The sequence below is a fragment of the Cetorhinus maximus genome, chromosome 12 (genome assembly GCF_964194155.1).
Source record: "Cetorhinus maximus chromosome 12, sCetMax3.hap1.1, whole genome shotgun sequence".
Lineage (NCBI taxonomy): Eukaryota > Metazoa > Chordata > Chondrichthyes > Lamniformes > Cetorhinidae > Cetorhinus > Cetorhinus maximus.
Genome location: NC_135890.1, coordinates 30,608,101 through 30,633,012, shown reverse-complemented (window position 1 = coordinate 30,633,012; position 24,912 = coordinate 30,608,101). Strand labels below are relative to the sequence as shown.

At 40.8% G+C, this 24,912-nt stretch overlaps 1 protein-coding gene across 1 annotated transcript in view; it reads right to left on the bottom strand.

The window, feature by feature from the left end:
* LOC144687345 (mitogen-activated protein kinase 11-like) overlaps positions 1–24,912 on the bottom strand; it is a 51,284-nt gene that overhangs the window by 8,347 nt on the left and 18,025 nt on the right. The window contains exons 3-9 of the mRNA XM_078553334.1: positions 24,222–24,280; positions 21,913–22,024; positions 19,560–19,589; positions 18,898–18,945; positions 18,653–18,767; positions 15,126–15,197; positions 3,657–3,736 (exon numbers count right to left, since the gene is read on the bottom strand). Of these exons, the coding sequence (XP_078409460.1) occupies positions 3,657–3,736; positions 15,126–15,197; positions 18,653–18,767; positions 18,898–18,945; positions 19,560–19,589; positions 21,913–22,024; positions 24,222–24,280 (516 nt within the window). The remainder of the gene's footprint in view (positions 1–3,656; positions 3,737–15,125; positions 15,198–18,652; positions 18,768–18,897; positions 18,946–19,559; positions 19,590–21,912; positions 22,025–24,221; positions 24,281–24,912) is intronic.

The window sequence follows — 24,912 nt, the reverse complement described above, 5'->3', positions numbered from 1 at the left end:
TGGTATTTTGGATATCATGGCCATTAATTTCCTCTCAGAAACAGTGCAAGCGGAATTCCATGGTTTTTCAGCCAAAATTACACTGGATGATTGGTAGGGTGGTAATAGTAATGGATCTGAAAGTAGCGTAAGGCTTGGCCATGTTTTAATAACCTCTGCATGGTCCGGGAGGTGAGACTGACTATGAATGGGCAATAAATCTATGCTTACCCATTGCAGTGTTTGCAATCGGGTCGGGGCAGGTTCTACATAAACAATCTATAGTTTATTGCTGATTTAGGTTTCAAGGCTTGCAAACAATATTCAAGCATAGAGGGTACAAACTTCCAGATATTAGTAAAGCTTCCTTTGATATCTAGAAGCAAGTTCACAGTGGTTAAGAATTGTGAGCTTTTTTCCCTTTATTCTTTCATGGGATGTGGGCATCACTGGCAAGGCCAGCATTTGTTTCCCATCCCTAATTACCCATGAACTGAGTGGTTCACTTGGCCATTTCAGAGGGCAGTTAAGAGCCAACCATATTGCTGTGGATCTGGAGTCACATGTAGGCCAGAGCAGGTAAGAATTGCAGATTTCCTTCCCTTAAGGACATTAATGAACCAGGTGGGTTTTTGCAACAATTGATAGTTTTATGTCACCATTACTGAGACTAGCTTTCAATTTCAGGTTTATTTATTGAATTTAAATTCCAATAGTAGCTGCCATGGTGGAATTTGAACCCATGTCCTGCAGAGGATTAACCTGGGCCCTTGGATTACTGGTCCAGTGACATTACCACTATGCCATCTTCTCCATCTTACAGAGCTGATTAGGATGGGAAGCGCTGAAGTGCCCCTGTAGCTACCAGGGAGCAACCCAACCATGCACTAACCTCAGGCCACAACTTGGGACAGAGTTTCTGCTTCACCAATTAAGTGGGATTCTGGAATTTTAGCTCCTCGGGCTTCAACAAATTAATTTGTTACCAGAAGATCTTGAAATTTATATTAGAATTTGAGTTTGGGAAATTTTAAATCGTCAAGATGCCAGCATTTGTTTCTCAGGAGCCACTAAACGTTAGAATTCATATTGTCAGTGTATTGAGAAGTAAAGGATTTGTTAACAAGCTGCAGATCTTTCTTCTTGGATATTTATTTAGAATTTGATACCACATCACGTTATTCCCATATAAATAATTCATGTAGAAACGAAGTCCCCAAAGTTTAAAACAAAATCCAGGATAAAATTTTAATGGGGTTTAGAATAAACCAAAATCATTAATGTTTATGCAAGCCTTGGGCTCAACATGTTTAGAATAATTAATATTCAAAATCATACAGAAACATAAAAAAGAAGAAAAGCAGGTCACAAATAAAATGACTTGTAGGAAGTGCGCAAGTCTTTAATGAAGTCTGCCTATCAGCCCTATTACCATTGACTCTGTGCTTACTGACCTACACTGGCCCCCAGTTAAACATCCCTCAATTTTAAAATTTTCATTCTTGCTTTCAAATTCCTCCATGGCCTGACCCCTCCTACCTCTGTACCTTCCACCAGCTCTACAATCCTCTGAGCTATCTGCCCTTCTCTAATCCTGGTCTTGAACATCCCTGATTTTAATCAGTCCACCATTGGTGGTTGTGCCTTCAGCTGCCTAGGCCCTAAGCTCTGGAATTCCCTTCCTAAACCTCTCTGCCAGCTCTCTACATCTCTTTCTTCCTTTAAGAAATTCCATAAAACCTACCTCTTTGACCTTCTGATCATTGGCCTTAATATGTGGCTCGGTATCATATTTTGCCTCTGTGAAGCACCTTGGGATGTTTTATTATGCTAAAGGCGCTATGCAAATATAAATTGTTATTGTGTGATGAATATGTATTTCCCTGGCTCGCATTGATTATCTCACATGTTTTCCTGCAAAAGGGCTCGATTCAATCTCCATTGAATTCATCCTCTTCTCACTAATTTTCTTATTGCTTTTTACAATTTCAATTTTTGGTTTTTGCTGCTTCACTTTTTTTTATTCCTTTCTTCCTGCCACACTATTTGTTCTCTGTAATTATCCACTACTCTTTCTATGTGTACACTATTCTTTCTGAACTATTCCTTTGCTGTCCTAGCTCCATCTTTTCCGATCTCCTGTCCCTGTGATCTCCAATTTTTGCTGCAATATAATAAAAAGGTAAGTAGAACAATCTTCGGTTTATCTTCTGACTCCCTAACCACGACCAGTGGCCTTAAGGTTTGCAGAACAGGATCCAGCATGATTCAGACATAATTGGGGAGCCAACTTAAACATCTGCTGATGCTCTCAGCGTGACTATCTTATTTTAATTTATATAAAATCAAAACTTTAACCTTTGCTTTACAATTTTGGAAATGAAAGTGAATCTCCAAAATTAATGCCAAAATAGTATTTTGCATTGCTTACGCTGAGATGTTTTCAAGCCAGTTCTTCATTTGACATGTAAGCTTATCTCAAACTATTATACAGGTTAAAGGGAAGACACAGGAGTAATTTTTAGGTTGTATTAGCAGTGTATTTTATGGAATGCCGAGATTGGGAAAATACAATGAATAATAAAGCATATACAATATAATATTATTGCAAAGTAAAGTAGCAACAAACTAAATAAATTCACAATCATGTGAAGTCTAGCTAATTCAATTTCCAGGTCATCATTTATAGAACAATTTAAAAAAGTTGCAAATTTCTCTTATTTTACATTCAAGAATGCCAAGCTCAGGATTGTCCTCTGACTGGATAGGCAGTGCAGCTCAGACCATTACTGTGTTCAAATGGTGCTGTGTGATTAACCAGCTTGCATAGGATGAAACTCAAAAACTTCTGAGTCCTATGGTGTCATGTTCTCTGTTCCCAAGAATAGAATGGACAGATTCCTCTTTAGCAATGGGTATGAAAGCTCGGAAAGGAGTGTGGGAACCTTTATTGCAAAATCAAATGCATGTTGCAATTTTCTGCCCATTAAAATAAATGCAAGAGAAACCATGAGCTGCTTGTGCAAGAAGGGTGAGAGGCTGTGGAAAACACTATTAGATAACTGATTAATCTAGAGACCATGTGAACATGTAAGAATATGTTAGACAGGCGTTAGGAGGAAAAGGAGGGGATAAAGAAATTTGAGAATAGGGTGGGCATATGGGATTAGGATAACCGTTGAATTGAGGATAAACAACAGGGGTTGATTTAAATTATAACAGGCCATTTGGCCCAAAGTAATCCTACTTTGACTCCTGGTTTTTGATGGATTAGCAGATCTCAGCCATGGCAGTAGTTGGGGCCATACAATTGGTTGCAGCAACCCCTGATTAGAGAAGGGATAACCATCTGGGTTCCTGTGGCTGATTGTTCCTGAAAGTGCTTATGATCAATAGAGCTTGGTTATGATAGCTCTTGTCTTTGAATAGCCTGTTAACACACACTTCTAAGGATCATGTGCGAACGTTGACCACCTAGTTTTCACAATTACCCTGGAACTATAATGAACCAAAATAGTCAACAAGCAGGAGAAAATGGAGGAAAACCTATCTAAAAAGGCAAAGGGCAGAATATTATCATAAGATTTACTTTCCAATCCAATACCTCATGACTATATAAGGAGATAAACAATTTGCTTATTGAACACAGTTACTATGAGGATCAAACATTCACTTACATGTTCTGAAGATATTTTCTTCAGTAATTCAGTACTGGGTGTTCCAACAACTTCCATTATTCGCTTCAGTTGATCAATATCTGTGCCATTATAGGAAAATAGAGGATAAAAGAGAATCTTCTTGTTGAAAAGTCACAATATCTCGCTGCGGCTTAATCTATTCTTCATCAAGTTTTACATACAAGATTGAAAAAGCTTTATGGCCTAGAGAAAGCAAGGATAGTCGAATTCACACTTCAACTATTAACAGCATTAATTTATAAAAGAGGGAAGATTTTTATATATATCAATAATATTGATGCTGGGGAGTGTAACTGTTCTCACTTTTCATACCCAGCCCTTGACCAGCTCCATTACAGGAAGGTGAAAAATTAAGCTTCTCCACTATTGCCCTCATGGTTTAACTTGAGCTTAATTTTCCAAATCAGTGGCCCTGGCATGGAGTTGCAATGGGTCAGAGCATGACGTTGAGAAAGTGCCCTTTAAGTGAAACCTCAAAATCTAGAAATGACTGTTACTGACATTAGCGAAACAGGTCCTTAATGCTTTTGCCTGACACTCCTCTTTATCTGCCATTTTAAAGGAGGCGCAAATCTAATCATGGGGACCACAGCCACGAGCTGGCAGCTTCTAAAATGGGAAGCTGGTGGAGGTGGAAATTGGATTCAGAGAGGGAAGGTGTTACCAAGTTAATAAACCAGGGGCAAGAGGAAAAATGAGAGAGCAGGGAGAATTCAAGAAATGTAATTGAAGAGGGTTCACCTTTTTCTTACTTTTCTCAAGATGTTTTGATAACTCAAATAAGCTTAAAACTTTGTTACATAAGGAGGGAATATTTTGTGTATTGTAGAAGTTGAGATGTTTGCCTTCCAGGCCAATATTCTGGAGGGATTCATCTGAAACAATAGCAAGCTGGTCAATGCACTCAAGGCAGAGTTGGTCAGCCTCACTGAGCAAATGTCTATACATCAAAATATTAGGGAGAGGTTTTTATAAGTGATGCATTAGAGAAAACCATGTAGGGGGTTGGAGTAGGAGAAGAGATCCCAATACCTAGAGGAAGGTGGTTCTCTATTGAAAAGGGGGCTGAAATTTGTGGTCATAACTAGGCAACAGCAGTCAAAAGCCTTCCAACAATTTCTCTCCTCTGGAAAGCAATAAAGTGAAGATTCAAGTTGGCTGGAACAAGTGAAGGCGTGTCATGCATGGAGACAATCAGCAAAGCAAAAGAGTAGTCAAGTTTTTCTCATTTAGTTTCCCTCTTTATAGGGAGTTGCTGGGTCCGAGGGGATGACTGAAATTGGTAACTGATCATATGGATGAATAAGAGTAAACCCACAACCTGCCATTCTGTGCCACAGAATACTCCAAAGCTGTTTCTATACTGCATCATGAACTATACAACAGTATTATAGCTTTTTGCATGACACGGCCATTTGATAAATAATATTCTCAGCACTGAAATTTATGGCAAAGCTTTACAGCTGACAGCGAGCCAACCAGTTAGGAGATGGGTAGGGACTTGGTTTTACTGGGATCAGTAGCTTTTTATTTTGTTTTGAAAATGAGGAGGAAAAGTGGTTACGATCAATAAGACAGGTTTCTCTCTGGGACCTGGATTGCTCAGCAAATAACATTGTCTGTGGTTGTAACAAATTTGGGGGGTCTTTGCAGGATTTAAAATTCCTTGATTGAATGGGAATTTGAGAGTCTAAAGGATACAAGCAGGAGGAGAGTACTGACCTCAGGAGTTTTATGTTGAGGGATTTTTAAAGTGGTTGGACTGCAACATGGCTTTGACAGTTGCTAAGACATTTCTGGGAGTGGAAGATGTAACTGTGGAGTATTTGAAATCTTTGACTAAGGCTCGGCTGAGAGAGCTAGCAGATGAAGTGCAGGAAGTGATAAAAATAGAATTTTGTAAGGTTCATATGGTTAAAGTACTTACTCAGCATTTAAAATTACAGGAGGAGCCACCTGGAACCAGTGTGTCACAGCTAGAGGTAGTAAGACTACTTTTGTAGATGAAGCAGTTTGATATAGAAAGAGATAGGGAAAGGCAGAAACTTGAAGTGGAAGAAAAAGAGAAAGAAAATGAAAATAATTGAAGAAAAGGATATGTTTAAATAAATAAAAACAAAAAAACTACAAAGGGAAAAAGAGGAACCAAGAAAAGGAAAAGATTGCAAGAAATACAAATGTGAAAATTTGAAACTGAACTTCAAAGAGAGAATTTAGCAAGTGATAAAAGGGATAAGGAAAGAGATAGAGAGCTTCTGAGAAAGAAGCCAGACAGTATGAATTGTCTAAAATGAAGCTTAGAATAAAGGAGGAAAGGAGAGATAGTGATTGGGATGAAGACTCTGATTCCTGTGAGGAATTTGATTCAACTAAAATTCTTGATTTAGTGCCTAAATTTATGGAGGATGGAGTAGAAAGATATTTCAACTCATTTGAAAAGAGCTCTAAAATGGAATTAACCAAGAGATGCTTGGACCATACTGTCACAAAGTATTCTGTCAGGTACAGCCATGAATGTGTATGCAAGTTTATCAGGAGAAATGGGCTATGCGATAGTTAAAAGGGCACTACTAAATGTTTATGAGCTTGTCCCTGAAGCTTACCAGTCGAAGTTTAGCACTGTAAGAAAGAGACTTAATCAAACATTTGTAGAGTTTGCACGAGAAAAAGAAATTCTCTGGGATCAACGGTTTAGGGCATTGAAGTTAGACAGACTTTTGAAAATGTAAGAGAAATTATGATTATGGAAGAATTTAGAAATAGTGGGTGGAACTTTCGGTGCCCGTTGGCACAGGCATGATCGGTGACGTGAGCAGACAATATGGTGCAATTGGTTTTATGACAGCAGGAAACCAGTTCGCGATTGTCCGCTCAGCCCACCAACGGCGGGCCACATCTCCTGCCATCGGACATTGGGAGCCTCATTGTAATAAATCAGCATATCATTGTCAGGCCAGCCCACCGGAATTGCCCACCCTACCTCCCTGCTGGATTGTCTGTCCACATTGGCAGGAAAGCACGCCAATGGGTTTCAAAAGGGCATGCACTTGGTGACCTGCACTTTGTGGGGTACTCGGAGGTGAGTACACAGTAACATTGTGCATCTCTTGCCAGGGTTGCACATTTTAATGGACTGCAGAACAGTTGGACGACTGCACGCGTTATACAATCTCCTTGCTAAAGCTGGTCATGGAGCAGTCACTGCCGGAGGCGCTCACAGCCTCTTGCAATGTCAGCATCCCGGTTTGGACCAGTTTCCTCCATGGTTCAAGCTAACAGGGCAGCCATGCAGCACACTAATCTCTGGCCAAGCAAGTGGTGGCCAGCACTCTCCGGGAAGCGTTAAGGGGCCATCACACATAACCAGGACAGGTTCTTAGTACACCCATGGTAACCAGGTCTCTCTCTTTCATCCTGCAGGAGTACAACAACAGGATCATGGAGCCTGGTGAACTAGCTGTATGCCTGAAGGACTACAGAGCGTGAAGACGATGGAGGAGAGACAGCGACTGAGGCTCCTGGCTGCACAGAGGCAGCAGCAGCAAACTCAGGAAGAAGAGGTGGTTGGGGCTCCCACACTTCCCGCCTGAGAGCCACAGTGAGCCATTGCAGGCCGGTGCCTAGTGATACCCAGAGTCTATAGACGCCGCCTTTCTTCCTGCAGGTGACAGAGAACCAGTGTTGCTGAAGACTGCACACGTCTCGGGAACTGGTCAGTCACATCTGCCAGCTACTGCAGGATTTGGCACCACAGGGCATCCACTGCCAGTGGCCAAGAAAGTGACAGCAGCACTCAGTTTGTACGCCAGTGGTTCCTTTCAGAGTTCCAGAGTGGAATATCACAAGCCTCCACCCACAAATGCATCCATGAGGTCATGGATGCCATCTTTGTGAGGACACACAACCTTGTGCATTTCAACCAGGACCAGGACAGCCAGGATGCAAGAGCGATTGGATTCGCCCAGATCTCGGGTTTCCCACAGGTGCAGGGTGCAATTAATTGCACTCGTGGTGCTCAGGGCTCCATTACAACACATGGTGGACTACATCAACCGCAAGGGGTTCCACTCACTGAACATGCAGCTGGCATGCACCACCAGAAACGCATCCTGCAGGTGTGTGCACGGTTTCCAAGGGGTATGCACAACGCCTACATCCTCAGTCGGTCACAGATTTCTGGAGTCTTCCAGGGTCCACAGAGGAATGGCTCCTCGGGGAGGAGGGCTACCCACAGAGGATGTGGCAGATGACACCCCTGCGGCGGCCTCAGACTGCAGCAGAGCGACGGTATAACGAGGCTTATGCTGCAAATTGCAACTTGGTGGAGCAGACCATCGGGATGCTGAAAATAAGGTTCTGGTGCCTGGATCGGGCTGGTGGAGCCCTGCAATACAGTCCACAGAGGGTGTCATGCATTGTCATTTTTGGATGCGCCCTTTACAACCTGGCGCTGCAACAGGGAGATGAGCTGGCTGAGGAGGAAATGGAGGAGCTGCATGTCTCCTCCGATGAGGACACCGCTGATGGGGATGAGGGTGAGGAGCTCCTTGGAGGGGACGATGATGGGGATGAGGCCCTCGCACTGGCTAGATGAGGCAGGTGCATTCCGGAGGCCCTCATAGCTGCCAGATTTGTGGAGGATGATGATGACATGCAGTGAGGTGACCCCATAGATCCTCACATCGCATCAGTGAACGTTTGACTCCAGTTTGGCTTATGGCAGCGCAAACACCTTCTCTGAGAATGCTATTGTCATGGGAGATGCAGTGAAGGCCCTAGTAGTTGCTCGACTGCAGGAGGATGATGCCGACATGCGGTGAGGATACTCCATAGATCTTCACATAACCTCAGAATATCTGACTCCTGTCTGGTCGAGGGCAGATCACTTGCACTCTGTGATCAAGGTTATATCATAGAGATGCAGCCATGAAACTTTAGAAACATCTGATGCTTTGTCCACCTTCAGCACCTGACACCTTCAGGAGCACAGCATCAGTGGTCACAGATGCTACAGAAATGGGGGCCAGCCCCTCCTTAAAGGTGCTGAAAGCACACAGAGAGAATGAGAGAACTCTGTGGCGTCTGCCCACTACATTCTGGCAGCAATGACCAGCACCGCCGAGGTACAGGCATCAGTAATGTGTCCAGGGAGTGTGAGGCTGGTCCATCACTTTGGTCTGAAGGCCGCACAAAGCACAGGGAGGTGACCCTGGACTGAGACACCTGCCTTTTATCTTGTGCAGAAAGGTTTCACATCTGAGTGACAAGAACACTGCTCATCAGAACAAGGAGCCACAGGCAGGGAGACATTCTTGGGAGTTTATTGACAATAGTGAACATTATGTACAAGTGATTAACACCCATGCCCAGGATGTGCAACTAATTCTCCTTAACTTCCCTAATCCTGCCGCTACGTCTTGGTGCTCCCCGGACATCCACAGTGGAGGTGGAGGCAGCCTGCTGACTACAACGCCCTGTCTGTGATGGCCTTGGCGGGCACCCTCTGGAGGCCGAGACTCGGCAGGCCCCGGCCTGCTTTCGGGGTCCTGCTGTGTGGCAGTGGCACCCTCCACAGCCTGTGAAGCTGGAGTTGCTGAGGTCACAGGAAGAGGGGAAGTCGGATGGGCTGGATACTCTCGGAGTCACCTGGATGGATGGCCCCGGAGTGTGCACTTGCTGATCCTCCTCCCTATGGGTGCCCGAGGGCCCCAGGTGGGCTCCTTGAGGAGCAGGGGTAGCTGGAATGAGATCGAGCTGCCCAGCACCCCTCTCACGTAAACACTGTTGCAGGACAATTATGGCATCAGCGATGGAGTTGAGCCCGCGCAGCAGTGCAGGAATGACGTCCTGGACCAAAGTCTCCTTGGTGGCCGCCATCCTGCCAGTGTTGATCTCAGTGCATTGCAATGCCGACGCTATCACCTCAGCCTGAAGATGGATGGACTCCTCCATCATGCCTTGCAATCTGAGCAGTGCAGCGGACATCCCTTCCTGATGTTCCTGAGCCTGCTTTTCCAGTTCAGCAACTGTGACATGACCGAGTCCAGAGCCTCGTCATCTGACTCAGACTCAGCAACATTCTGCCTCCAGCAGTCCTCCGAATGCCAGAAACCTGGGAAGTCCCTGCCTCCGCCTGCTGTGAATCAGACGGTGCAATGTGCTCACCAGATTTTGATCCCGAGGCTACTCTAATGCTAACTCCCACTGAGGTGCCTGTCTCTGTGCTGGTGGAGGGTGTGGGTGAGCGCTGTGATGGGACTTCAGGGAGGGTGCCTCCAGATTCCTCCTCAGAGATTTCTTTCGGGCTTGATTGGAGGCCCTGGGTAATTGACTCTGTTTGGCAGATGTGCCTGTGAAAGCAAGGGGGGATAATTAGTGCATGGCAGTGGCCTGTGAAAGAGGACACATCACTCACAGCATGGTTGTCTGATGGACATTGCACTGCTGGATCCTCACTTGGTAGAGCAGCGCCGACCTCAACGTCAGCACAGGACCGGTCCAGATCCCTGCTGGCCAGCTCTGTTTTCAAAGTCCATGAGGACCTTGATTTTGGGCATTCCTCCACTGGTAAACGACCTCTCCCTGTTGTGTGCCAGCTTGAAGATAGATGGAGAAAGTGTAAGCAGGATGCCTGCCAGGCCAGATGATAAGTATGCCTGGCTTGTGTGAGTGGTCCCATGGATGGGATGAGGTCAATGAAGGTGTGTGTGAGAGAGTAAATGGTGATGTCCCTTGAACTGACAGTGAGTGAGGACGCTGTGGATGTGTGATGGGTTTGTGAGTTGAGAGTGATGAGAAGAGTGATTTACCCTGGCGGAACAGAGATCATCATTCATCCCCTTGTGGCACTGGGTGGCTGTCCTCTTTTGAAGGGCGTTGGGAGCTGACCACCACTGCCACCACCTCCCAAGCCAGATTAGTGCTGTTGCTGCCCATCCTATTGCCAGAGCGGGGTAGAGGACATCCCGTTGGGCCTCCATGGCATCCAAAATGCATTCAAGGGACACATCACTGAACCTGGGGGCTGCAGTCTTCTTCATTTTCAGGGCCATGTCTCGCATGCAGCAGTGGTGGTCTGGAAGCACTGAGATGTGTGCTTGCAGCTGGACTTTCAATATGGCGCCCGCCGGTGAATGAGAGCCCACCTGCCATGGAAATGGTGTGTTTCCTGGGAGTGCATAAATAATGTGGCAGGTTTAGGATGATACAGCGTGAAAACCCACCCGCTACCGCACTTAGTGCAAATCTGGAACTTATCTGCCCTGTATTCCAGTAACTATCAAAACATATTTAGATGAAATACAAAGTAAAAAGATCAGGGAAAGATCTGGGAAGCTGCTGTTTTAGCCAATAATTATGACATTACACACAGACAGTTCAGTGTGAGAAAAGGATGTGAGGAAATTGGAGATATTGAAAATGAGCAAGTTTAAAGACACCAGTCTATTGAGGATGGAAAGGTAAAAGGAAGAGGTGAAGGAGCAAAAGTAATACGTTACCATTGTAACAAGGCTGGATATACAAGATCAAATTGCTGGAAGTTAAATATGAGACCATTTGCAGCGATAGGAACTCAGAAGAGTTCTGTAAGTATAAGTGCTGTGGGCTCTGAGACCCAAGAGCAAGACAGACTAGTAGCCTTTGTACAGGTGAAAAGGGAAGGGTCAGTATTAGTTAGAGAGGTGGAAACGTGTTCACAGCCTACCCAAGGAAGTTCTGAAGGGAAAGTTAGAGACGTTTAAAGATTTTTTATGCAAAGGTAAAGTATATCCTTGTTTTCTGGGAAAAGCAGGAAATACTGTCAAAATCCTAAGGAATACTGGTGCCAGTCAATCATTAATGTTATGGGATAGTGCCATCTGCTGTCCAGAAGGGTTATTGCATGAAAAAGTGTTAGTTAGTGGAATACATGGAGGGTTTAGACCTATCTCGTTGTATAAAATAAATTTGAAAAGTGATTTGAAAACAGGAGAGGTAATTGTTAGAATGTTGGAGAAATTGCCTATTTCAGGGGTTCAATTTATTCTAGGGAATGATATAGCTGGATCACAAATACTGACTATGCCTACTGTAGTAGAGGAACCTAATGAGATACAGTCAACAGAGGTTTTACAGAAAGAGCACTCTTGATTGCTTCCAGATTGTGTGGTGACAAGATCACAGGCGCACAAAATTAAACAGGAAGAGCAAGAATCTAAAAGACAGGGAGAGGATGTTGAACCTCAGTTGACCAGAGCTATTTTTGAAAGGATTACTCAGGAGGAGAAGATTGGAGAGAATGAGGCTGAGGTGTTTAGTTCATTGAAGTTAGTGAAGTTACAGCATAGGAACTAAAATTAAAACGGTTATACTTTGACAGAGAGGATAAACAGAAGGAGATACTAGTAGTTGTAAGGAGGAGGAAACAGAAATTAAAGATTCGGAAGCTGACCTTCCTCTGATTAAATTGGACAATGATGAAGTACTTAAGAATCTAAATGTAATTTTACGTTACCTTCCAGAAAACTACTGAAGTGATTTACAAGATCTTTTGCACTCACACAAATCAATTTGTGAAAATAGACCAGGGAAAATAGATTTAGCTTTGCATGATGTTGATGTGGAGGATTCAGTTTCAATAAGGCAACACCCATATAGATTAAATCCAGTAAAATTGGCTCAAGTGCTGAAAGAAATTGAATTTATGCTTCAAAATGACATTATAGAACCAGTCACAAAAATTGGGGTACACTCATTGTAATGGTGCCAAAACTGGATAGATCACAAAGACAATGTATTGATTACTGTAAAGTAAACGCAGCAACAAAGGCAGATTCATATCCTATTCCATGATTGGGGGATTGTATTGAGAAAGTGGGACAGTCAGTGTTTATCACAAAAAGTGAGTCACTGTGAGGATACTGGCAAGTAGCCTTATCGGAAAGGGCAAAAGAAATATCAGCTTTTATGATGCTGGATTATCTTTTTCAATGCAAAGTAATGCCCTTTGGTATGAAAAATGCACTAGCAACATTTCAAAGAGTAACAAAGTGGCTGAATGACTGAGCAATTGTGTTGTTTATATTGATAACTTAGTGGTATTCAGTCAAATCTGGGAGGAACATCTAAAACACTTAAAGGAACTGTTTGACAGACTACAGGAAGCCAATTTGGTTGTAAATTTGATCAAAATTTAATTTGCAGAAGTTACATATTTAGAGAACATTGTTGCACAAGGTCAAGGGGCCCCACGGGATGCAAAAATAAAAGCTATTGTAGAGTTCGCAGTGCCTACAAAGAAAGGGGACATTTTGAGATTTCTGGGCATGAGTCGATTTTATCAAAAATTCGTGCCAAAATTCAGCAGTGTAGTTGCTCCATTGACTGGATTATTAAAAAAGAAAAGGGGGATACCAATGGACACAGGAGTTTCAGACTGCATTGACAGCTTGAAAATTGTACTAACTGCTACACCCGATTATACAAAGCAGTTTAAAATGGCTGTTGACACCAGTGATGTGGATGTTGGTGCTGTGTTACTACAGAAAGATGAACTGGGACTTGAGAACCAGGGGGGGTATTTCTCACGAAAGTTGAATGTACATCAGAAAAAATATTCAACTGTAGAAAAAGAGACTTTCAGTTTGGTTTTGACTTTGCAGCATTTTGAAGTGTATGTTGCAAACAATTCTTCAGAGACAGTTGTATATACTGACCACAACCCTTTGAAGTTTCTGGTGAAATTTCAGGATAAAAATGCTAGATTGTTCTGGTGGAGCATGTTATTGCGAACCATTCAATTTAAAAATTATACATGTGGCTGGACGAGAGGATTTAATTGCAGATGCAGTGTCAAAATCTTAAATTCAAAAGAACTTGGATGTTGGGAAATTGATAATGGACCAGAATGAATTTTACTCTTACAAAACACTCATATATTTTCATGGTTGATGCATGTACATCATAGTGTAATAGTTTCGTTTTGTATAGATAAGTATAGTAAGTAATACAAAGTGGGATGTGAAAATTAAAGCATCTTTTTGAAATATGACTTTTTTTTTGCATTGAGGGAGGTGTGAAGATGAATTTTTAAAAACTATTTTGGGAATATGGTGGTATTCCATAAAGAAGGATGTGCGTCTATGATTAATTAAACTGGGGGAAGGTTAATAGAGACAGCTTGTCAGTGAGAGTTGAGCAATAAAAGGATAAAGGTGTTAGATACATGCATTTGTAATGAGAGCCTATGGTGAAGTTGGCTTTACAATAGGTTGGGTTTTAAAAATTTGCATTAAGAGATAGGTAGGGACTTGGCTTTTCAGCCTTTAAATTTCAAAGGAGAGGTTAATTGACATTTACAAATTACAACGGTTTCACAAGTAAACAAGGGAAGGTTATTAAATTTTACTTGACCTGAAAATGGAGGCAAAAGGAAAACATGAAAGATTTTTGTGTTTTGAAAAAGTTGAGTTCAAAGATGTGCTGAGGACAATGGAATCTGAGATGAAAGGGGAAAAGGATATTTAAGGAAAAGATGTTGAGCTGAGTTGTGTGGGGGAGATAGCACAGAGCTGATCTTAGGACGAGAAAAAGTGTGAAATCTGAAACAGCCATCTAGTCAAACCAGAAAAGTCTTGTTTCAGAAAGCAGTTTGTTTTCTGAATGTTCTTGGATTTCCACAGCAGAGTGTGTGGTATACCTTTACCAGAGTAACAGCAGTTTTACCTTGGGGTAATATTACTGGATTTTTATAATTAAAAATCTCTAAGGGAGCTGTTGCCAAGTAGTTTACTTGTGTATTCTGACCAAGTGGATTTGTCTGGGGGAATCCAAAACAAAAACAGAATTACCTGGAAAAACTCAGCAGGTCTGGCAGCATCGGTGGAGAAGAAAACAGTTGACGTTTCGAGTCCTCATGACCCTTCGGCAGAACTTCGGTCATGAGGACTCGAAACGTCAACTATTTTCTTCTCCACCGATGCTGCCAGACCTGCTGAGTTTTTCCAGGTAATTCTGTTTTTGTTTTGGATTTCCAGCATCCGCAGTAGCTTTTAGCTTTTTGTTTTTGTCTGGGGGAATGTTTTGTAAGACTGATTCAACAGTGTAACATTAATCTTATGTGCTTAAGTTTTTTTTCTTCTTGTTAATAAATCTTTTAGTGTTTTAAAATCCTAAAGGTGTTGCTGGAGTTCTATGTTTGAGATCAGTAGCTTTTCCTCCTCGTTTTCAAAACACAAAAAAAAGGTTATGATCAGTGAGACAGGTTTCCTTCTGGGATCTGGCTTGCTCAGCAAATAACATCGGCTGTGGTCGTAACAGGGGATAAATATAAATGCTATTGCAATTCCAGTTAATTTATATTTCAAATTCTTTCAGGAGGAAAGTCATTTTACTTTATGTTCATTTCATTCACTAATCTAAAATCAGAATAAATACTAAAAAAAAGTAAGCAAAATTTGTCAAGGATACAATCAGTTCCTGGGAAAAGGGCTTTTCCTTTCAACAACTCTGCCATAATGCATCCAATAGACCATATATCCACTATGGGAGAAAAAAAATCAAAGGGATTTAGAAGAAAATACAGTAAAACAAGAGTCCAAAACAATATTGTGGATATTGGTATTACAATTTTACCATGATAGACTCATTTTTTTTTACAGGGCAAGCACTTAAAATGTTCGCACAAGGCTCAAATGCAACACCGGTTTTCTCACTTATTTCTATAGGTTGGGGGCTCTAGGACTAGGAAGCATAGTCTAAAATTAGAGCAATACCTTTTGGAGTGAAATTAGGAAACACTTTTACACACAAAAAGGTTGTAAAAATTTGGAACTCTCTTCCATAAACGACAACTTATGGAAGCCAGATCAATTGCTAACTTTGAACAAGATTGATAGATTTTTTTTCAACCAAAGGTCTTAAGGGATTCGGGGTAAAGGCATGTATATGGAGTTAGGTCACAAATTGGCCAGATCTCATTGAATGGAGGAACAGTGTTAAATGGTGTCTGCCATCTGGAAAATCCAGACGGTGTGTGAAGAGGCCTATTTGGTTATCCGCTGTTGATGGATGTATAGCCATCACACCCAGAAGCTGCCTCCCTGGAAATAGGCTGGCGACGGGAACATGCCGGCAGCCCGGCATACCGACTAGTAGTGGGAAATTGCCAGCATGCCCATCTCCAAACCTGCCTCAGCCTTGAGACGAAAATTCAGCCCAATGTTTTCACATTTGTCTTTTTCTCACCTTAGTTTGTGTTAGAGTGTACATCACACTCAGTAGTCAGTACACTGCCGACAATTTTCCAATATGGTGTAGCCCATTTGTCTGAAATCAGTTTGTCGAAACCCTGCTAATTTCAACAAAAAAAGGGAAGTCCCAGTCCTAACTCCACACCCTATTACCAAAAACCTACTCCGCACATTGACATAAGTTCTGACAAGTCGAATTTGACAAAGCCTAAATTCCTAAGTATGACAATCCTTTTGTTAGAATGGCTTAAGTTGACAGATTTGACATGGAAGTGTGCTGCCTGCTTGTTAGGCCTATAAGTTAGCCAGGTTTGAGTGCCGATCATAGTTTACTTAAAATGAACAGCAAGGCTGGAATTGAACAGAAGCATGACATCAGAACACTCAAGGATAAGTTAAAAGCAAAATACTGCAGATGCTGGAAATCAAACAAAAAGTGTTGCACAAAGCAACGGAGAATGGAAAGTGCAGAGAAAAAAAAGTCTGCCAAACCTTGCTCTGTTAAGAACAACAGCCTAGACAGCTGGTAGAAATCTGCTGAAGACATAAAGGTCAAACACAATCAGGAACCTGCGTGTCACAGATAAAAAAGGATGCCTACAAAATATGAAGATATCGAGGACGCATTAGCCAAGAGGGTTTAAGAAAATCTTGCCCAAAATTTTTACTATGGCGGCCAAGATTTTTGCTGGCTACCTGAGCAAGGAAAATTTCCCCACCAGCATTTGAGTGGTTTGTCATCTCAAGCCTTGGCATCACGTTGTGTACAACGTGAGGGCAGCGAAGGTAAATTTGCTGCAAACATGCAGTGAGGATAAATCTCGATAACGAGTGGAAGGTTTGTGTCCACAAAATTCTGCAGATCTATAATTTGGGACATATTTACAATGTAGATGATTCTGCCTTGTTTTGTAAGTGCAATCTGGACAGAAGCACTCTACCAGCTGTGTACTGGTGATAAACAACCTGTTTCAATTTTCATCAGTGCCAACATAACTAGAGCAGATAGCTATAGCTTTTTGTAATGTGGAAGTCAAAAACACGCTATTCTTTTAAAAAAGTGAAACGTCTACAAGACCATGGCCTCACCTCTCGCTATCTCTGGAATCTCTTCCAGCCCCACAACCCTCTGAGATATCTGCACTCCTCTAATTCTGGCCTCTTGTACACCCCCAATTTTAATTGCTCCACCATTGGTGGCTGTTCCTTCAGTTGTCTAGGCCCCAATCTCTGGAACACACTCCCTATATCTCTCCGACTCTCTACCTCATTTTCCTCCTTTAAGACAGCCCTTAAACCTACCTCTTTGACCAAGCTTTTGGTCATCTGACCTAACATCTCCTTATGTGGCTTGGTGTCGTGCTTTGTTTTATAATCCTCCAGTGAAGAACCTGGCACATTTCATTACGTTAATGGTGCTATATAAATATAAGTTGTTGTTGATTACAGGCCTGAGGCCTGGATGGCCAAAGTTTGCATGACAATGATTGTTTTTTACAACATAGATCAAAAAATTCCATTGAAACTGCTTGGATGATATTGTTATTAGTTGATAACTGCTCTGTCCGCCCTTGTTAATGGCACACAAGCCATTAAGTTAGTTTTTCTTCTTCTGGACACTACAGTCTTAATTCAGCCAATGATTTAAAGGATTTTTAAAAATCTTAAGTACCTAAGAAAGCTCTTAGCTTGAAACAAGTTAGCAGCCATTGATGCCAAGGAAGAATTTACAGAAAGGTTAAGGAAGATGCACATTTATAATGGGTTATGTCTACATAAACTTGTTATTCTATGCAAAACTGGCCACCATGTTCTACAAATTCCTCAAAATGCTCTCCAAAAATGTTTCTTATCATTTTCTTCTCAGAAACTGAAATACTTAGTGCCTAAAATAAAGGTTTGAGCCAAATAGAGAAATATACATCATGATAACGTAATTAAATTGATTTGCCATACTGTCGTTTATGTCTTTTCATTTTTTATTTAACATTTTTGCTTGAAGACCCTAGCCTCTCCCAAAGGCTTGGACTTGATATTTTTGCCAGAGTTTTGACTTGAATTGAATTTTGGTTATGCACTGTATCTAATACATCAGTATCATTCAAACAGCGGTTGTGAGGGAAGAATACCTTTATCTTCTAGCAGTTTCTATCCAAAGATTTTGTTCAAAATTATCATGCAGAAAGAGCGCTAATAACATTCCCTCGTGTGCACACACTGTATTTTCCATCTTAATTTACGGGCAAAGTGAATGTAGGAGTAGGGAACTCAGAGCTTCAGTGCCCTTGGCTCTCATAAGGTAAATTATGACACTAGGGACTCAGTGGGAACATGCTTGAGAGGACCAGAGCATGCAAACAGGGAACTATTTTATGTTGGAAATGACTTCTGTCCAATTTTCCTGACTTGCAAAATTATTTGCCCTGATTATGAGAATATGCTAAAAAGGGAAAATTCATCTCATTCACTCCTTTAATTTGCCTTTTTATGGCCCCCCCATCTTGTGAGCTCTTGGTGGAACATCCGATCTGAGATGGGAGCTTGTATTAAATATAATTAGTCCAAACCCAGTTATCTGGCTGGGCCGGCCATTAGTAAAATATTAGAATACAAGGTTTGCAGAGCACTGGCCCCATGATACAAACTGAGACTGGAACATTGACTCTACAATCTACATTCAAAGAACCCTTTGCAGCATTTAAGAAAGTTGCGTGGTGTTTCTGTAAGAGTAAGTGCCACTTTTACCTGTCTGATTATAATGCATCCAGTTTAACATTATTTCTGGAGCTCGATACCATCTGGTTGCTACGTAACCAGTCATTTCATCGTCGGTCTGCCGTGCCAACCCAAAATCTAGAATCTGCCAAGTTAGATGGACAACATTAAACTAAATATTAAGAGCAAGAGGCAGAGGGGGAGTAAGAGGTAAATAAAAAGGTTATTCTTTCTGAAATACAAATTAAATACCAAGGGAACTATGTTATCCTTACTCGTAGTTCACAGTCCTCGTTTACTGCTAAATTGCTTGGTTTCAGGTCCTGCAGAGGGAAAATAATTTATATCACTAGTCCAAACTGATTTAGAAACATTGAATGCTTTGGAGTGCATAAACAGGATATTACATAGGTTCTGCAATTCATTTTCTTTTAACTGCTGTCATTCTGATTTTTCTTACTACTTCTGCCACTATCACTTGATAAACCTTATAGCATGAGGAAATTAATCTTGTTCTGTAGTTTTGATTAACCATCTGTTACAGTCTTTAATTATTTGTATTCCATAGCTGTGTTATTATTAGATATGGCCTTTCATCTTCATGTAAACAAGGGCCGTTTTCAAAATTTTGCGGCTGTTTACAGCTAAATCTACCAGCTTTGCTTACGACTTCTGGGAAGGCCGTGTTTTGCTGAACCCATCTAGCCTATGGTGCAACAAAACTGGCAGGGCAACAGTCACCACTAAACAAATGGAAACTCTGATGAGGTCAGACACTTTGGTCATTGTGTGGTGAAACCACCTCTCCTCAATTCACCCAATTGATTTGATTCTTACTTATTGTTTACTGGCTTGACTTACTTTGGTCTCATTAAACTTCCACTTAAGCAATACATGCAGAGAACAGAATACAACGCATAATAAGAACTAAACTTACTCTGTGAATGATACCGGCTGAATGGATATACTATCAGAAGAAAAAACAGAAAAAAAATGACATTGTAAATCAAAAGCCTCATCACATTTGCATATTCTAAAATGGAACTTGAAACTGCCAGATTTTTCTTGTTGAAATCAACCATTTTGTTTTCACACAGCTAAGCTGCCAAAGGCAATAAATGTTTGCCTTTTGATAAAGTCTGAACAATTGTTTTCTCCACAAACATTGGGAGAGATTAGAGAGGATGGAGACCAAAAAAGAGAGGGAGGGAAAGGGTTGACCTAGAAAAGTAAAACATTTTTCAATGCTGATTTATTTGTTATAGGATACTTGCTTGATGAAGTTGAGGTAATTGGTGTTGAGTCTACAAGGGGATAGGTCGGGGTCTTGGGGAAGCTACTGGAAGGAGTCAGTTTTGGCATTGGTCAAAGAGTGAGTAAACATACAACAGATATCATTTTGCCTGCATAAGTCCAAGGGACTTGGGCTCAGTCTGTGCTTTCCCATAAGAGAAGGAACCACCATGGCTGCTTTTGGAAATATTCTGGCAGTTTATTTCAGAACAATGTTGCTGGAGCCCTAACAGTCAGTGGATTCTTATAGCTAAAATTAGTGTGTGGCACAGTGAACAGTAACAAAGGAGTAAAAGAGAAAATATCAAGAAAATAACATACCAGTAGAAAATCCTGCCAGGCTTAATTGTCCAGGAGTCCTTGGACATCTTCCACAGGGCCGTTCCTATTGATTAGCACACTCTTTTCCTGTGTGGTGAGCCTTTGCCCACACAGTAGCACATATGTGAACATTTCTGCACAACAGTCACAAATTACCTTTTGAGGAGCTGCTGCAAGCACCAGTACATCCCTGTTCAAGATTTGGGCAGTGATTTTACCAGGGTAACATTGTAAAAAGGTTACAGTGCCAACACGAGAAGGATCGAATGCTAGTAATTGAGGATGAGCCAGATTAGTGGTAGAGTGTCAATTTTATAACACAGGTAGTACAGTTTAAGTGTATACATGGTTGAGGGTCCTTTCTCACTGCAAAGTAATTGGAAAAAGACCCTCCACCATTTAGAGTAGAGTAGTCACCATCCAAGGTCTATATGAAGCGTGACAAAGGGTACAATGACCACCTTAGACTTCAGGCAGTTGTAAAATTCAACTCTCCATCCCTGTTGCTGGGAATGATACCTTGGTGCACTTCGTTTTTACAAAAATATTTGCTATGTGATTACTTTTATCCCCAGAGCTACCATGGCTTTGCAAATTGCTCTACATAACTTTAATGTATAAATCTATTTATTTTGACTTATTAAAGATTGACAACCACTTTTATTTTCATGTTTAAAATATGTAACTTTTCCAGGAAAAGCTATTTTGACATAAAAAGTAGAACCACAGTAGGCTCCCTTCAAAATACACCAAATAAAATGTCAAAGATCAGTCAGTGTCATAAAGTCTATATTCACAATTAAGTTTGAGCTACCAGCTTTCCTGGGGGCCTGTCAATTATTTTTAAGTTGTTGTTTGGTGTTGAGATCTGTATCTATGCTACCCTAGACGGGTGGTGGTGGTGGTTGGGGGTGGGGGGTGAGGGGAACCTTGGTATAGTGTATATAAAATATATGACTATTCAGCAGGTTAATCTTCTGTCACAACATTGCATTGTTTTTTCCAGTGAAAAGATGATCAACAGGCATGTGGTTTTCCATTTGATGAATTAGGTTGGGTAACCTTTTATTTCACACTCAGATAATTTTCACTCATATAATAATACCCACAGGAGAAGATGCAATTATTGATAACCAAGCTAATATTTTCACCAAGTAATTAATGAATAATGATAAATTCCATTTAGTCTGCCTCCTTAAAAGGCTTACATCACATTTTGTGCAGTGACAATTTGCCCCTGAGTGAGACCTGAAAGAATTGACTTCTAAAGCTCCTCTGTCTGTATGTAAATGAGATGCAATGAAATACTTTAAGTAATAATTAAAAATATCTGCAAACTGCATTATAGCCCTAGGCATTTTGAGTACTTGGAAGATCTGTTGTAAATTAGGTTTGCTGAAAGCAGTGCTTAAATACAGAAAATGGGTTGCTGTTAGGGCAATAACTTATGGAGTTATGTGGGCTTTGCTTGGAGTCAGTCATTATGTCTTGGGTAGCATAACGTTGGAAGATCAGAGAGGATAAAATTGATAGAAGTTACTGAAATGTGTAAATGATATTGAAACCACACAAGTATGCATTGGACAAAGAAAGAGAAATGAAAACCACACACCCTTTTTTAATTGTCTATTGTTAGTCTAGTTCTGTTTCTACATATAGTACATTGATTACTGTACCTTAAGTCCCCTGAGTAATTGATACACAAGAAACTGCACATGATCATCTGTCAGCTTCTGACACTTGACTATGTTATTCAAGTCTGCACCCATGAGGTTTGTCACCAAATACCTAGAGTAGTAATAATATAACTGGCTTTAGACAAATGTTTCAAAGAAAGAGTTTGACAGTCACATAATCAACCTTTTTCAGTCTCTTTGGGGTCAAATACAGGTCATTTTAAGGACATAATCCTTTCCTCAAACATGCAGTAGTATCTCAGGAATGTCATGGTATGGATTTTCCAGCATCATAATCATTGAGTTTCACTAACAGTTCCTTTCCTACAACAAAATAGAACCTAAAAAAGAATATTTTTTACAATTAAGCTGTTGCAACTAGGCTAACTGTAGATTTCAAAACTTTGATAGATGTTTTATTTAGGTAAGGATACTAAAGGATGTGGAACCAAGGCAAGTAAATGGAGTCAAGATCCAGATCAGCCATAATCTAGTTTAATGCTGGAACAGCCTAGAGGGGCTAAATAGCCTACTTCTGTTCCTAAGTTTATAATTTCTAACAGATAAAAGCAAAAAATATATCAGTTAATACTTGAAACCTTTCGAAATTGCATCATTAGAGATGCCTAGAATAATGGATTCAGTTAATAGTCCATTAGAATACTTCAATATGCTGTCACAAGTTAATAGAGTGCCTGTTCAGCCTTATCATTCCGCATGTAACACATTTCTATTCCTGACTCTGCAGTATGAGATACAGGAAGTGGTCATCAACTGCTTCTTCCTTAAAAAGACAAGTTATCTTAGACTAATCTTGCACTTCTCCCTGCAGAGGTTAAGAAAATATCAGCAGAAATACTGACAATAGATTACCAGCTCTCACTCCCTATGTGTGGTTCCGGTGATAACCAGGGAGAACAAACAAAACATATCCAAAACCTAGTATTACTTCCTATCTTTTATTGAATTGTACATTGGGAGTCATGGGCATGGTCTTCTTATGAGGGGTAATTGAACCAGATCCACAGACATAACACAGTTGCCATTTTAAAATCATACATTCTGTCCTTGTATTTATATTCCTATTATAAATTCTTGTGTTCATATTCATAATGGAAACTGCCTCCACAAGTACAGCTCTTGTCAGTGATGCTGCTTAAGCACCTCCACTGGCAAAAGGGTGGAATTGAAGTGGGACAAGTTCACATGGAAACCGAGAAATTTCATCACCCTCCATTATTTTATAGCTGTAAAACAAGCCCAATATAGCAGGCAGACTCTGTGCACTCTTTCTGACCTGGAAGTGCACTGCCCATCGTATTAGAATGTACTCATCCTGGGCATACAAGTACTAAAACTGCTCAGCAGAATACTTAAATAAGGGTCCTACATTTGTTGGTCTGTGACTTGCCACGAATGTTTTCAGCAAATCACAGTGTTAACAGTCAAGATGAACTCTGCAAGAGCACAATTTAAAGGGCTTCTCTCGAGGAAAACACAAATGCAGGTTTGACTGGAAACCCTGGCTGCTTTCGCTCGTATGAACTCTTTTACCTGGCTCTGGCTTTTCGCCATGGATAGATCCCATTCATCACCAACTCAGAGATATGCCTGGTCAGAATAAACTGGAATCTAAACTGACCTCTCAAATTCCACACTGGTGGTTGTTAATTATAAATTGTGATGCACTGAAACTGTGCCTAACCTAGAACCATGGAAGTTCACAGCATTGAAAAAGGTCATTCAGCCTATTGTCTCTAAAAAGCACTTTCCATGTTACATACAATATTTAAAATGCTGCAAGATGTATCACATCCATGGACTGTCAGACTAGTTTTTATTTTTACAAGTTGCTTATATTTTCCAAAAAGATACTTGTAACAGTGTTTAACCACCAAATCCTGATTGCTCAAACGGACATCTACTGCTCCATTTCTACTCTAGCCAGGAGGCCAAGTTGTTGACCACCATCAATGATGTTCTCCTAATATCCAGTTGGAGCTGGTGTGGTTTGAACAAGGAAACTCAGTGTCAGTTCTTCATCCTTAGCTTGACCAATACACGATTGTGCAGGATTTCACCAAGCAACTCCGAGGGTTAAATGAAACACAACCAAAAAAAAGATTTTTTCCCCCCACAAATCTGCAGTCTTTTGCTACTATAAGCTGTTTGCACTCTCTTGTTCAGAATCCCTTGTGGGCCATTCTTTGGGCTAGTCTCATTCTGGGGCTGCCCCAGAGTCAGGCAACATCTTTCCAGTACAAACTAGTGAGCTACAACTGATGAACAAAAGAATCTATTCAACTTACACTTCTCGGAAATTCTCCAGTGTAACAGCTGGTGTAAAGACATCTAACAATCCAATTACCTAAAAGAAATCAACAGAAATGATGAAATTAAAGCACCCATTTGTGAAACAATGGACAGTTAAAGAATTAAGCAGCCTTTAAAGCTCCAATGGATTCATCATCATCATCATCATCATCATATAATACTGTTGTGACAGTCTTAAGTGCTTGTGAAAATTCTGTAAGGTTGTGGTATATAATAGTCTTTAATAAAATTATAAAAATGATAAGAAAATCTACAGTTATTGAATTGTATTTCTCTTGAAGATTATAATGATTTAATTCTGTCATAACCAAATAATATATTTTCTTCTCATATGACTCATCAAGAACTAATTAATTGGCTGCGAGAAATCTGGCCAAAAACCTATAAGGTTTAGGAAACGGGCAGTAAGATAAATCTATTTCTGCAAATTTAATTAATAAATATTCTTCAAAGACTAGAAATTATATTTTTCTCTTTTCCCAATAGAAACAAATCACACTGAGGTAGAGGTTCATTGCAAAGCTCTCCAAATGGCAATAAAGGTATGTGCCTGGGTAGTGTGAGTTAAAAGCACTTCCAGTGCAGTCCCATCATTACTTTGTCTAAGATCAAGCTACTCAGCACTGGGATATTTCTAGTTTGTATCACACAGCATATATACTCATG